This window comes from Jaculus jaculus, chromosome 12 (genome assembly GCF_020740685.1).
Source record: "Jaculus jaculus isolate mJacJac1 chromosome 12, mJacJac1.mat.Y.cur, whole genome shotgun sequence".
Classification (NCBI taxonomy): domain Eukaryota; kingdom Metazoa; phylum Chordata; class Mammalia; order Rodentia; family Dipodidae; genus Jaculus; species Jaculus jaculus.
In genome coordinates this window covers 94,296,287-94,312,152 of record NC_059113.1, presented here as the reverse complement: position 1 = coordinate 94,312,152, position 15,866 = coordinate 94,296,287, and the positions used below count along the sequence as shown (strand labels likewise).

Here is a 15,866-nt window from a genome sequence, read left to right as displayed (position 1 = left end):
CCCAGCAAGGTTTGTCTTTTTTAAAGCTAGCTTGGGTAAAGTTAATAAAAAGTTGTTACCAAAAATAAAAAGGAGACTTTTGTGGAAGCATACAGTACCTCCTCTGCCAGATTTTTTTTTGTTTTAGTTCCCCTAAAATGTCATTAAGAGTCTTTAGATCTTAGTAATGATCTTTTGTTTTTGTACAGTGACACTGTGAAGCTAGGGTATCATTCAGTGGTGGTATGTCTGCCCAGCATGTTCAAGGCCCTGGGCTCTACCATTAGCACCACACAACTTCCTCTCTGTCCATATGTGTCTTTTCCTACGTCAAAACAGATTCCACATGTATTCCGTAGTCAGTATAGCCCAACTACACTAGTCCAGACCAAGCCAGTTCTGAACCTAAGATAAAGTGGTGGTGCTCTTATCTAGGTGAAGGAGGGCTGGGGAAAAAGGCTTGCAAGGATTTGTGGTACTTTTCATTCCAAAAGGTGTTACATTTAGGAGATAAAACTTAATCAAAATTGATGAATTTTTCTCTCCTAGTCCTCAAACCCTTTTGGCTGGCATGAACAAATTTTTGTCTCAACTGGAAATTACATTCAGAAGAGATCCAAACAACTACAGACCACGAATAAATAAGCTCAATTCAATTAAGGTATGTTGAAAACTTACCATATGTTGTGAATGATGTGTACTCTATACCATGTTGGTTCACATGGTCCTTTTGTAGTGCTCAACAGAATATTTCTTTGAGTCAGCAGCAGTCACGTGTCTGCTGCTGTTAGTCTGCATTAACTGCCCTGTAACATGTCTTAGAAAGTAAAATTCACCATTGAAAGAAGTTTTGTGGGTGTTTGACTTTTTAATAAGACAGTTTAAGAATACTTAAACAAGTTTCTCTTGGTTTCATTTTTCAAACTGACTAAAATGAGTATTTTGAGTCAAAACAAGCTCCTTGCGCATAAAATTCTAATCTGAAGTACCATGTCTGTCGAGTAAGCATTGCCTTGGTAGTACACTCTACGCCTGGTCTAGGGGACATGGTGTTGGTTTTCGTAGAAGGCAGAAGTCTCCTTGTCATACAAATAAATGTCTGAAAGCACTTCTGCTCGTACTGTCACCTGCAGTATCTACCTAAAGTTGCATCACCCTCAGTCGAAAGTTTGAAAGTATGTCGTGCATGCCTCTGCTGCAGCATTTATCTTCTTAGGATGGTCCTAGACAAGGTGCTACTGCAGGAGCTCTTGGGTGGCCTTAGGCAGGGCATCCTGCACATGGTTGTATTCGTGAACACCTATACCCAATGTCATTACAACCTAGACCTGTGTATATATATGCAAGCAGTTGATGGATAAAGAAATAGCAAGTCTTCCTGGGCGTGGTGGTACACGCCTTTAATCCCAGCAGAGGCAGAGGTGGGAGGATCGCAGTGAGTTCGAGGCCACCCTGAGACTGCATAGTGAGTTCCAGGTCAGCTTGGGCTAGAGTGAGACCCTACCTTGAAAAACAAAAAACAAAAACAAACAAATAAAAAAAAGAAATAGCAACTCCTGCCTTAAAATTGAAGGTTCCCCTTTGCAAAAGGTGGTCTAAGGAGCAAAGAGGACAGAAATTTCTTGTGAAGCATTGAGAATACTTTGCATTACCATTTTGGTAGGTAGTCATAGTTCACTGCCCAGTATACCTGTTAAAATCATTTCTGTATGCCTAGGCATCTTAAGGACAGTCATGACATAATCCTAGGAGAGCAGCTGGGCAGGTAGGTATCTGAGGTGTTACTGGCCATCCTATAAACAGTTCAGAGAAATAGCTATTTTCATGTGTTTTTTATGTAATTGGCAGTTGACACAGGAGCATAGGGGTAGAATTTAATAGTTTTTCAAAGAATATTCTGGTACTTGGAATTGTATACAGGTTGGGTATGTTACGGGTGAGGTGTAACAACAGACATGTGGCTGGAGGGCAGCTGTCTCGTATGAGAGCAGTGGACCTGTGATAGGAAAAGAAGGTGGCGCTGACACTTGTTGCGACACTGCTGAATAACACCCGGCGTAAAGCTCTTCTGCTGCGTGTAGCGTAAGGGTGTTACTGATTTTTGTTGCTTATTTTTCAGGATGTAGAGCAAAAGAAGAGTGGAAACTACTTCTTCTTGGATGATTAGACTGAATCTTGAGAGCATCAAGCCATTTATTTACCAGAATTTATGTTGTATGAAATTTTAATCAGGTTTTATGGCCCTACCTACTCTGGAGCTTGAAGTATGATTTCCATAATGTAACATCAAAAGCCAGCTGTATTGTAAATTGTCTAAAAACCTTTCTTAAAGATAAAGTTCTTTGTGCATAATACTCTAAAATGATGACATTTCAAACTACACAAATTACCTCCAAGTTTTCATGATCTGTGGGAAGTTTTTCAGTTCATGTATTATATTCATGTACCAAATGCTGACTAGTGTTGCCCCATTTTAAAGATCTTGGATAAGATTTCTGTACTTACCTATTTTGCCAAGTATGCCACTATAATGCAACTGCCCTGTTTGAAAAGCCAGTCAAAGACTACACTGATGAGATTTGATAAATAAACATCGGGATTATGTTTGCTACTTGTTTTCTGTCTGTGCTGTATGATCAGTGGGTGGTTTCCAAAGAAGCTAATTTAGTACAAAATGTTGTATGGTGGACATTTGCTACCAACACACATTGTTTTTAATGAGTTTTTGAAAGGACTTTTTGTTTTCTGATTTTCATGTTTTAGTTTGCTTTTGTTTTCTGGTTTTGGTGTTTTTAAATATCTTGCAAAAATTATTTGTGCCCCCCTTTTATATGGGAATCCATAACAAACTGTTTCTACATTATATGAGATAGATTACAACTTGTCATTTTGTAAACATACATTTATAATCATTGATCAAAAATTGAGGAAATAAGTATTTCTGAAGAATATTTGCTTCCCTTAAAATTACAGACTCAGACCCTGTAACGGCTCCCTGACGTGAGGGTGGTAGTTGGTGAGTGCCTGTAAGTCCAGCACTTGGGAGGCAAAGCTAGAGGATAGGTTCAGGGTCATCCTCAGCTGCTGAGCAAACGAGGCAAGCTTGGGCTACATCAGATCCTGTCTGCAAAAATAAAAGAGGAAAGAAAATAAAAAGAGATACATACTCAAAATCTTCCACTGGGTGCTTAAGTGTCTAAGAATGTTTTTGAGACAAGGTCTTAGATGACCCTTGGCCTCGAGTTCTCAATGTAGAGTAGGGGAGGGGCCCCTGTGGTTAAAGCCTGCCAGTTCACATTGGCCACTCATGTAAAGCCATACCCAAAAGTGATGCCATGTGTATGGCATTCTGTTTATAATGGCAAGAGGTCCCGTTACACTCATACACACGCATGCGCACACACATTTCAGAACAAAAACCAAAACTTCCTACGTAGTTAAAGATAATCATGTACTTATCCTCCTGCCTCGACCACGGAAGTGCTGGGATTATAGGCATGTGCCACTAAGGCCGTGCTGGGGATAAAACCTAGGGTTGCATGCATGTGAGGAAAGCACTTCTAACCATTGAGCTACATCCCTGTACTTCTGTAGATTACGGATTTTGTTCAAGGGCAGCCAAGGACCAACCACCTCCCCAGTGGCAACATGAATGCTAGAAATAGCAACAACAAGCTATCCCTTACTACCCAGCACTCATTTGTAAGTTTGGATGTGTATTGTAGGCGTATCCAAACCTTGCTTACGTGCTGAACTGGAATTAACTTGTAAGTGCAGAAGACAGTATAGGATGAATAATTGTGGCAGGCAAAATGGGAGAAGTAGAAGTTATTTGATAAGATTTAATCCTTGAAATCAATAAAAGTCTTGATTTTCATGCAAATAATGGATAGAAATTTTGGCTTAATGACTGACCCCATTAGGCCTTTTAAGTTAATTTATGTTAGTAATCCACAAATATATATATGTCTGTTGTAAAAAAAAATTGCAAAGATACAAAAGTATATGGAATAATAAATGATCTCCCTTCATTACCCAGATTACAAGTGTTTTAAGTTGATATTCTTTTGTGCCTTTTTCTATGCACTTACCTAACTGAATATGCAAAGGGTTGATTTTGTACATGACTGGGATTACACTTAAGTAGTTGTTTTTAAAAGTAGATTAAATTTGTGATTTCAGATATACTAAATAAGAAAAGCTGTTTCTATTTACTGATTCCTCATTCTGTCCTAAAGAAAATAAATGCAAGCTAAGCTCATTCTACTTAATTGTTCATGCCAGTATGTGTACTAAGGTGATGTTTTTCATGCAAATGAAATTTGAAAATATGGACTCTGATAAACTCCAAAAGTGTACAGCACTTTCTGCATCTGCCCCACCATGGGGAATTGAACCCAAACCAGCAGAACTTGCAAGAAAGCATCTCTAGTCTTTGAGTGATCTCTCCCAGGCAGGATTCAGATGCTCTTAAATAAAAAGACCTGCAGTTACTAACATTAGAATTTTAAAACTGGACATGCTCTCGAACACTTAAAAAGCCCAGCAAGTTGCAACATAATTTAATAAACCACTTTTAGGTGAAAATATGTAAAATTGTCAAGAAACATGATTTTAGGAAGGACCACTTGGTTAAAGTATAGGGAAGGCTGTGACCTTTGGACACTACTACATTTTGATGTACCAACTTTAAAATTCAGTAAACTGGGCATGGTCCACGCCTATAATCCCAGCACTTGGAAGGTAGAGGTAGGAGGATCACTGTGAGTTCAAAGCCAACCTATAAAACAGTTTGCAGTTCTTAAATCCCGAGTGCTGTGATTGTTAAATCCGTATTTTGATGCTACAGCTAGCTGTTAAGTACAACTCAACATAGTTTTAGACCTTAATATTTTGAAGTCTAGTCCTATCTTGTTTATCAGCATATTCTGTGTACATTGGGAATGTAGTGGGCATTCATTGTTGAAAATATGAACCGTCATGCCACAAGGAAAAGAAAGAACTAGAACCAGAGAACCACTCAGGAAACTGGAAAGATGACTTTCATGAATACAGTGCTTTGCCACACAAGCATGAGAACCTGAGTTCAGTCTGGGGAAGAGGAGACTGGTGGATGCCCACAGTAAACTGGCTAGACTAGTGGGCTCTAAGCTCTGGTTCAATGAGAAACCCTGCCTCAGTAAAGTGGAGAATGGTAGAAGGAAGCACCATTTGTCAGTCTCTGGTTTCCACAGATATGCACGCATATGTCCGCACACAAAACGGGTAGGGCTGGAGAGATGGCTTACTGGTTAAAGACTTTTTTTTTTTCAAAGCCTGACAGCCTGGGTTTGATTTCCCTAGTACCCAAATAATGGCAGATGCACAAAGTGGAACATGCACCTGGAGTTGGTTTGCAGTCAGTGGCAAAGGCCCTGGTGTGCCCAGTCGTTCACTTTTCTCTCCACTCTCATCTCCTTGCAATTAAAAAAATACTGGCCAGGCGTGCGGGTGCACGCCTTTAATCCCAGCACTTAAGAGGCAGAGGTAGGAGGATCATTGTGAGTTCAAGACGACCCTGAGACAACCAAGGGAATTCAGGGTCAGCCTGGGCTAGAGCGAGACCCTACCTTGAGAAAAACAAAATAAATACTGGGTTATTATAATGTTATTTATGTTGATCAACAGGTGTAAACTAAGCTCCTAACCCTACACCTGGCATGCTACAAGCATGCAGTACCTGTTCTGAGGTGTTTTCTGCAGGGCCTTTGTGAAGGAAGTTTGAGTTGTTATGAAAATATATAAACACTGGGACGTAGTAGTGCATCCCTTTGGTCCCACCCAGCACTCAGGAGGCAGGGAATTCAAGACCACCCTGAGACTACATAGTGAATTTCAGGTCAGCCTGGACTAGAGCGAGACCTTGCCTCAAATAAACCAAAATAGATAAATAATCCATGCAAAGCAGAATAAATGTCAAGTACAAAGCAGAAATGAACATGATATTCTAAGGTAATGGAACAAAGGGGTGCATATGTGTGCATATTGTGATGAGCTTTCTGGGCTTTTGAAAAGTAAAAGCAGGGCTGGAGAGATGGCATAGCGGTTAAGCGCTTGCCTGTGAAGCCTAAGGACCCCAGTTCGAGGCTCGGTTCCCCAGGTCCCACGTTAGCCAGATGCACAAGGGGGCGCACGCGTCTGGAGTTTGTTTGCAGTGGCTGGAAGCCCTGGCACGCCCCATTCTCTCTTTCCCTCTATCTGTCCTTCTCCCTGTGTCTGTTGCTCTCAAATAAATAAATAAAATGAACAAAAAAAAAGAAAAAGAAAAAAAAAGAAAAGTAAAAGCAGCACTGGAGACATGGTTTAAAGGTGAAGGCACTTGCCTGCAAAGACAAAAGTCCCAGGTCGGTTGCCCAGGACCCACATAAGCCAGATGCACAAGGTGTCACATGCAGCTGGAGTTCATTTGCAGTGGCTAGAGGCCCTGATGCGCCCATTCTCTGCCTTCTTGTCTTTTCTTTCTCTCAAATACTTAATTTTTTTTCCAAAAAAAAAGTAAAAGCATAGGCCAGTTGACGTAGTTCTGGCAAGGGTTTTTTTGTTGCTGTTTTCTCCTGCAGCTTAATACTTTTGTTCCTTTGTCCCTTGTTTTAAAACACTGGCTAGCTCCATTGTGCAGGTCCTCTATCTACTTAGCTACTATTATGTTACTCTTGGTGAGTTGTATTATTTTGGTGTGTGAACTGATTGGTGTTCACTGAGGCTGTATCTGAAAATTGTGAGAATTTACTGTGACAAATACCCATTCCTAAGCCTGTACTCATACTGACATAGGATTTAGGAGTTTGGGGGGTTGGGATTCCCCCGGACCTGCAAACCCCGTTTAGGTTCTTGCCCATTTTAACCACTGAGAAAACAGACTCCAAGAAGAGTAAATTATGAATTACGAGGTTTATTATAGAGGGAATTAAGATCCAGGGGGGAAGTTGGCTGAAAGACTCAAGCCAGAGAAGTCTCCTTTTTGCCCTGCTGGAAAAGGGGGGAGGGGGTGACAGAATGTCCATCACAATCTCCAGGATTTACAAGGCTCTGCAGGAGACACATGCACATGTGGGAGACAATGAATGAGGACCAATGGAGCCATTTCACCTAAACTGCCAGAGAAGACTGAGACATACTGAAGGACTCAGAGACCAAAGAGAAGTCCTACATGTGCTCAAAACGAGAACACACTCCAGAACAAGACACACAGAGAAGGGCTCTCCCCTCCCCAGCCTGGCCGCAAATGGGACTCGCATGCTTGGGCAGGTGAGATTACCAAGAAGAAAAAGCGAACAGATTTACGTGCGTGCTCAGGCAGATGAAATCACCAAGAAAAAGGGACGAAGCCGGGCATGGTGGTGCACGCTTTTAATCCCAGCACTCAACTATAACACTCTACTTAGGTCAATTACATGGTAACTGAGGGTACTTTGGGACTACTGTCTCACAAAAAAGAAGCCATATTTCTTTAAAACATTTAAGGTCAAAGTAGAGTATATCAGACCAGGTGTGGTGGCACATTCTTTTGATCCCAGCACTCAGTAGACTGAGGTAGGAAAGTTTCTGTGATTTTGAGACTCATCTAGGACTACAGAGTTGAGTTCCATCTCATCCTGGGCTAGAGTGGTAACCTACTTCAAAAATCAAAAGAAATTACCAGGCGTGGTGGTGCACACCTTTAATCTCAGCACTTGCGAGGCACAGGTAGGAGGATCGCTGAGTTTGAGGCCACCCTGAGACTACATATAGTGAATTCCAGGTCAGTCTGGACTAGAGTGAAAAGAAAAAGGGATGAAGCCTATGTGGTCAACTTCCTGTATTCTGATCAAACATACATCCAGTTAGGGTGAGCCTAACTCAGACTCAGGTGTGTGAGGAGACCTGTTTGGTTCGTGGACTCTAGGGGCTGACCTGACAAAGAAGCAGGAAGCTCTACTGGGCCTGCCATCCTAGATAAGACAGTTCCAGTTTTGCTCAGACACAATGATATCTCCTTGGTTCCTTCTCTAGGCAGGGTCTCAATCTAGGCCAAGCTGACCTGGAATTCATCCGTCATCTCAGGGTAGCCTCAAACTCATGGCAATCCTCCTACCTCTGCTTCCCGAGGGCTGGGATTAAAGGCATGTGCCACCATTTTCGGTGATATAATGAAATAATAGCAGGGTTTAAGAAACTAAGCCTGAGAAGGCTCTGTGGTTAAAATGCTTACCTGCAAGGCCTAACAACCCAGGTTCTATTGCCCAAGACCCAGAAAAAGCTAAATGCACAAAGTGGTGCATGCATCTGGAGGTCATTTACAGTGGCTAGAGGCCCTGGATCATCCATTTTCATTCTCAGCTGAACTGAACATCTCCTCCACATAGACCAGACCACAAAGTTGGAAAAGCTATGCTTTATGCAGTGAAGATATTCAACAGTGGACACTGCAAGCCTTAAATTTGGCCAGCTATGCCAAATTTGAGCCAACAGGTGCCATAGGGGCATTTCTGTTATGGGAGAAACCAACCACTCTGGAGGCCTGTTCCATGGGAGAGAATATATCCCTAATACTGAAAACCTACAACAGGGGTAGTCACAAGCTCTAAGGGGTGTAACGTCTGCTGCTGTCTTGCTAAATATATATACTATGCTCATTAAACTGCTCAGTAAGCACTTCTCTTAATATTCATACCCTTATATTAATGCTACTCTCACTTTTGGTTAGAGAAGCTTCTCTTTTCAGATGGCAGTGACCTTGGAATGACTCAGAAGGCACCAAGATGTTGGGAAGAAGTGACAGAGGAGTGCTCAGCACTGCAATATCTCTATCAAACCTTCCAAGGCTCAGGATCCATTGCAGAAGAGGTGGCAGAAAGAATGTAAGAGCCAAAGGAAGGTTAGGACTCCTTACAACGTGCTCCTCCACACACAAAATGGCCAGGATATCCATGACCTCAGTGCCTGACACTACCTACATTAAGACCATCATAATAGGAGGAAAAGATCATGACATCAAAATAGATACTGATTGAGAGGGGGAGGGGATCTGATAGAGATTGGAGTTTCAAAGGGGAAAGTGGGGGGAGGGAGGGAATTACCATGGGATAGTTTACAATTAATTGTTGTCAATTTAAAAAATCAAATAAAAAGATGAGCCAGGTATGATGGCACCCAACTGTTAAGTCCAGCACTTAGGAGGCATAGGTAGGATGAGTTTGAAGCCAACCTGGGACGATATTAATGAATTCCAGGCCACCCTGGGCTAGAGTGAGACCCTACCTGGAAGTGGGGAAAGAATACAGCTTTTAAATGGCTTAAGTATACTTGATAAATAATTTAGTTTTCAATTTGTTTCTTCAGAAAACATTTTATCATGGAGCTGTAGAGATGACTTAGCCCTTAGGGTGCTTGTCTTCAAAGCCTACAGCAGCAGGTTTGATTCCTCAGTACCTGCATAAAGCCAGTTGCACAAGGTGATACATGCATCTGAAGTTTATATGCAGTGGCTAGAGGCCTTGGTGCACCCCTTCTCCCTCTCTTCTCAAATAAACTATATAGAAAGCATTTTATTGGTAAAAATGCAAAAAAAAAAAAAAAAAGGGGGGGGAGCTGGAATGATGGCTTAGTGGGTAAGGCGCCTGCCTGTAAAGCCAAAGGACCTTGGTTCAATTCCCCAGGACCCACATAAGCCAGATGCACAGGGGGGCGCATGCATCTGGAGTTGCTTTACAGTGGCTGGAAGCCCTGGTGTGCCCATTCTCTCTCCCTCTTTCTCTCTCTCAAATAAATAGAAAAACAAAAATGCACACAAAAAAAGGCTTAATGTATAAACTCATGTTTTTTCTCCATGTTCTTGCTTCAGTGACTACAGAAGGGGCGGGTCTGAGATGGCAGAGCACTATCTGTAAAAGCACTTACAACTAGGGTTAGCCCAAAGTCCACACTCACTATAGCTACAAGCAAGCAATGGGCTCCACGTCAGCTTCATTCACACACACAGCACAGGGAACACACCACCACCTACCCATCCCATAGGCTATAGTTGTATGCACCAGAATGATCTTTATCCTGGTATCAAAATACTATAGAAACCATTTCATTTTCAAGAGTTTACTAGGATTCTTCCTACAACTTGCATGTGATATATTACCTGGTTACCCAAAAACCAAAGAACCACAAGCAGAATCAACAGACAAAATTTAATATATGCACACAGTTTTATATATAATGCAGCATCACACCATGTAGGGCATTTACGCTTATTTTATACATTCAGATATGTTTGAAACACTTCTTAAGGCTACAAAACAGAACATAGAAAAATAAACAGGAATATATTCAACACTTACAAAAAGTGATATGATAAAGAATATAAAGTACTATTTCCTCTCCACACTTCAAAAGATATGTATAGATATGGATATATACGTTCTTTACAAGTAACATCACAAATGATCACATCTTCACATGCTTAAAAGTATTATTTGAACTCAGTGTAAGGCTAGTATCATTTTTCATACATAAATTTTTCTAGCTCTGTAACAATGCAACGTTTAATCCGTTCAAGTAAATTCAACCCCGAGTTGTTGCTCCCCAGCATTAAGACATGCACCCACCCCTCAAAGGATTTCTAAAACTTGTACTTCGGGGAAACAGGAATTTTTTCAAGTCCCAATTCGTGGGAGTAAATGGCTGACACTAATAGTAAAACCTTAGCTCTTTGAAACGGATGTACTAGAAGTGTGCCACTACTAAGATTTAAAAAAAAGTGTGTGTGTGTGTGTGTGTGTGTGTGTGTGTGTGTGTGTATGTATGTATGTGTGGCATTTAGACATAAAATAGGGAGCACAATGCAGTAAACAGAAATAGTATAGCCAAATCTGCTTTCTCTTCAGCTACACTAGAATGGACCTTGCTTAGTACCCATGTGAAAGAAATGATTTACCTCATCTAAAACTGAAGGTAAAATAAATGAGGCAAAAATAAATATTGCTAGTTTCTAGGATGGCTGAGTATTTTCTAAACCAGAAATGGTTAGAAATGAACTTTATTGCACTGAGTCGATCACAAGCAAGTTTGCAGTTCACAGGCATTTTAACTTGCCCTTGAGGCAAAGGAATCAACACACTGTAAGAATAGCATTTGCACTGAAGGAGCAGCTGGTGAAAACCTACTCCTGTCAGGTGGATGCAGGGTCTGAGCTTAGTTCTGCTGTGAAGATGAACTTGTGGGTTACAGGGAGCCCAAGGACTACACAGCTGCCAGCATCCTGCTGCCCAGGAGCACATGGGGTACAAACTGAAGATGGATTCTGAAAGAAAGTAAACTTGAAGAGAAATACTGAAAGGAAAAGAGTCTGAGCTCAAGTTCAGCAAAGCACCTAACTAAAAACAACAGGTGAGCTTTTTGGTTAGTCTAAGCGTTTTGTTATAAATGTATCTGATCATAAAGTTACATAATTTGCCAATTACAACTTAAGTGATTCTCTGTCTACCATCTTGCTCCTTTCCACAGCAGTATCACCTCATGTCAACATAGAATGACACGCCACTAAGATGGACGAAGGCAAAAGCTCGCTTGGCCTTAGTTGAACCTCAGCATAAGGCAAAATCCCCTGGATGGAGACCTTTAAAAACACACCACAAGAAGAAAACTGACCTTTCATACAAAGCTTGTTAAGAAGTCAGAGCTCTTTTATTACTGAAGTCACTAGGAAAGTACCACCTGCCAGAATTCTCTTTCACCCCTGACCCTTCAGATTCTAGAGGTTTGATGAGGAAAGAGGAAGCAAACTGCATGTCTCCCCAGGAGCTCTGGCGTATGTCACTTCACGGAGGTCAGACAAAGTGACAGTGGAGAAGCCAATGTCCAATTATTAACACTCCCAGAAACAGATTAAACCCCTGTCAATACACAGCACACTGGAAACAGCAACTGTTTCTTTTGGACTCCTGAGACCAAACATATCAAACTTTTAAATCTGATATTTTAAAATCAAAATGTGGTTTTCATAATAAAAATTACTGGATAATCTAATTCTACATAAAAAAAAAGCAAGGACTAAAAGTTTAAGACCTTCTAAACTTCTCATTCCATAATTCAGCCATTGATATTAAAAAAAAAAAAAAAAAAGAACTGGCTTAAGCAGAACCCTTTACAACTATTCTATCTTAGAAGTTGACAACAGATATTCCTTTCAACAGGTTCTCTCAAGTATTTTTCTTTACCACACATCCCAGTCTATACACATTTTTCCTAGCACCATCATAATAAAATGTTATCTTTCAAAGTGCTTGCTAAACTCCTATGTTACAAAACACCTAGATGCTAATCACTACTCAAATCAGCAGTTACACAGACATTAGGTAATTAAAACAGCACAGAGGTAATAACCATTATTACAGTACAGTGGAGATTTACTGAGCCTAGCTGACATCCAAACATTCCTACAGATTATCAGAGAACACAGAAAACTCACCTGCTTCATCAGTATGTCAAATTCAAGTGAATTGTATTTGCTTCTAATTGCCCCAAAAAATAAAAGCCGCCACATCTATTTTTGGCTAGACATATTACACATGACATGCAAAGAAAAATTACTACCATATTATTTGCATAGCACTCAAACTTCCTGATCAAAGGGTGATCAACTTAACAGAAGGATAGATTTTCACACTGGTATGTACAAATTAGAAATACAAGCTACAGTTAGTTCTACAAAGTAACAAGATGAATGAATACTGTTGTTAATTCAGAGGCCAATCTCCAAAGGAGAGAAGAGTGCGACATGCAAAGGGAACCTCTAGAGAACACTGCAGACTGGAAAGAAGCAGGATCAGACAGGTTACCGAAGAGTGACAGATCATAAAAGGCAAAGCGAAAGCATTTTCCAGCAACGATCATCTGTTTGCACAAGAACCAGCGATGACAAGGGAACATGCAAATGAAGGTGATGAACAGAGCCATGGTACACTCTACAGAAGCCCATCAGGCGAAGAAGTTTTAACTTTTCTCCTCACAAAATATTTAGTATCTGTCAGTGCATTAGTGTTAAAGTGGCATTAAAAAAAAAAAGCCTCTGCAGTTTTAACAGATGCAGATTATTTTCAAAATGCATAGCATCTACCATTCTTTCGAGTAGGCACCATGATATTTACACCAGTGCTAAGAATTCTTGATGGAAACAGCCACCTCACTGGACTTCCTACTGTGACTTTAACATCTATTCTTGTATGCAATCAAGTTCAACAAATACTCACCAAATTCAAAAATATACCCTATGAATATTAAAAGAACTATATACAACATTTCTAAGACACAGGTTAATAGGCTGCCTCATGTGTAATATTAAAGAGAAGACATTATTCAAGTTTGACAGATATTGAGATGAAAGGCCTTTGGGTTGGAAGCATTTAAAAAGACAACAGTGTTTTAGGCTGAGAACTGTTTGAGCCCAGTTTCTGACTAAGGCATTGCATAATAAAATAACCATTTCTATTTGGTGCAATGTTTTGGAATCTAGTGTGTCAAATGGTTTTTCTTGTTACTTCAGTAAACACTATAAAGCACACATTTCCAATGTTCGAAATCAAACAGAGAAGGAAAAAATAAACACTAAGTCTATGTTTTAAATTGAGCTGTTTATAAAAAATACTTAAAACTCGTGTTCACTTTTTACGGGGGCAGTCACCTGATAAACAGATTCTGAATAAGAAAAATGGCAATGCCAGAAATTCACCTGCCCCCTGAACTCGTGTCCAAAATCTCATCCAAAATAGGAATGAGGGTAAAGGGGTAGGGGAGGAGATAGTTCCAAGTTGGATTTTATTTTAATTATTTTCTTAAAGCCTTCAGAAATCCTCCACAGAAGGGTTTCTGCTCTACAAGATGAAAAACCACCACTAAGTGTGCTGTCCCCTGTGGCCATCTCCCATCCCCGCTCTCCTCCTATCTCCCCTGTATGGCCGTCCTCTGGCATTTCGGTGGTATGGATAACCTTCATCTCTGCTTCTGTTAGGCTGTCCTTTCCAGGACTCCTCACCTCTCACGTGTTGATATCCACCCCTACCAGAATAGCCCCAATCACTCTTGTACTTCCTGCTTCCGTAAGTTTGATTATAGAACTGCTTGGATCTGCCACTTCTCAGGATATTAGATACTTCATTTTCATCTTCAGAACTCTCTTCTTTTGGTCTTTGCAATCTATCCACAGAGTTGGCCCCAGTGCTGACAACATCAGCAGCAGCAGTCTTAGGATCTTTTGCTTTCTCTTTTTCTTTTGCACTTTGAATGGTCCTCTTAGGCTCAAGTTCAACACACACAGTTTCTCTCTCTGTGCTCAGAATCTGAGTGGGAGGATGAACCTTTCCTTCAGCTCCAGAGGAGGCGGAGGAGACCAAGGCCAGATCTGCCTTTCGTGTCTGGGACGACTGCTCCACCCGGCCTTCAGGCTGACTGCTCACATTTGCTTCAGAGAGAGAATGTGCACCTTCACCCCTGGCTTCTGGAAACTCGTCTACTGCTGAACCGGAAACACATTCTTTGGACAGATCCAGATTTTCTAGCGGCAAATCCAATTCTCCTTTCTCATCAGTGGGCAGGACAACACCCGGCCGCATTACAGGATTCTCTATGAACCCTTGAAAAGGGTACCCATACCAAACAGGAGGAAAGAAAGGAGGAGCGATGGGCACTGGGCCCAAGAATGCATTCGGTCCAAAGGATGGCTGTGGGTACATGTTCTTGCCACTGAGGGACTCTTCATATTCGGCATGAAGAAGCTGCCCAGGGTTCTCAGATTCAAGATCAGGTTGGTAAGACAACTGCCCATGACCTTCAGACACCTGAGATGGAGGAATAACCAAAGGTGAAGAAAACGTTGGCGGTCCAATTTCAGCCTGTGGCACCTGACCATTAACACTGGCTTCAGTGTGCATAGGGAAGTGTGCATCAGTACAAGTGCAATCACTTTCATTCTGGGCAGAAAGAGCTTCTGGGAACCAAGCACTGTGAGGGTACACAGGAACTGGGACTTTTGGGTACAGCCTGCAGGCTGCCATGTAGGCCTGGTGCAAAGGATACAAGTAAGAATGTGGGGCCCACATAGGACAACTATATGCCTGAAAGATACAAAGGAAAAACAGACAAAGGTTATAGGAGGTTATCAATAAAAAAGTATGACTTTCTCATGCCTACAAACTATAATCTACAGATGAAATACAAATCATCGTTATCCCCAACATATAAGAACTAGAGGGCTGGAGACATGGCTTAGTGGTTGAGGTGCTTGCCTGCAAAGCCAAAGGACTCAGGTTCATTTCTCTAAGACGCACATAAGTCAGAGGCACAAGGTGGCCACAGGCATCTGCAGTATGTTTGCAGTGGCTGAAGGCCCTGGCGTACCCATATTTTCTCAAAAAAAAAAAAAAAACATATATATATATATATGTTTTTTTTGTTTGTTTTTTTTTTAAAGAAGAACTTGGAAAGACTCAATTTACTTGCTTGCTCTGGTCCAGAAATCAATCCACAGTCCTGACACAGACTGACAAGAAACAGTACCTCAGTCACTGGTAGTTAAGTTAGGCTGCACTTCCATTCTGGCTCTAACTTACTATGTGACCTTTAACCCACATAGACCTAGTCTACCAGGAAAATGCTTAGAGAGTAGATCTCCAATGACAGCATTCAACGGTTCTAGCAGCCACCAGAACACTCCAACAGCAAGGATTAAGTCATATCAAAGGGTAAACCAAAGGAAAAAAATACTTAATCCTTGGTTGCTGTTTAACGGAAAACAAAAATATGAAGAAAATACAAGTGGCCAATCAGATAAATCCAGCATGAAATAGCTAAGTACAAAATTAGGCAACTTAGCCATCAGGGCA

General features: G+C 41.1%; 2 protein-coding genes across 3 annotated transcripts in view; one reads left to right on the top strand and one right to left on the bottom strand.

The window, feature by feature from the left end:
• The window catches only part of Abce1 (ATP binding cassette subfamily E member 1), a 32,230-nt gene extending 29,640 nt beyond the window's left edge, over positions 1-2,590 (top strand). For both annotated transcript variants that reach the window (XM_004655848.2, XM_045130929.1), the window contains exons 17-18: positions 529-640; positions 2,099-2,590. In XM_004655848.2, coding sequence (XP_004655905.1) covers positions 529-640; positions 2,099-2,146 — 160 coding nt within the window. In that variant the 3' untranslated portion in view covers positions 2,147-2,590. The remainder of the gene's footprint in view (positions 1-528; positions 641-2,098) is intronic.
• A 7,574-nt stretch (positions 2,591-10,164) lies between these two features.
• Otud4 (OTU deubiquitinase 4) overlaps positions 10,165-15,866 on the bottom strand; it is a 65,687-nt gene continuing 59,985 nt past the window's right edge. Inside the window, exon 21 of the mRNA XM_045130756.1 lies at positions 10,165-15,098. Within this exon, the coding sequence (XP_044986691.1) occupies positions 13,881-15,098 (1,218 nt within the window). The 3' untranslated portion in view covers positions 10,165-13,880. The remainder of the gene's footprint in view (positions 15,099-15,866) is intronic.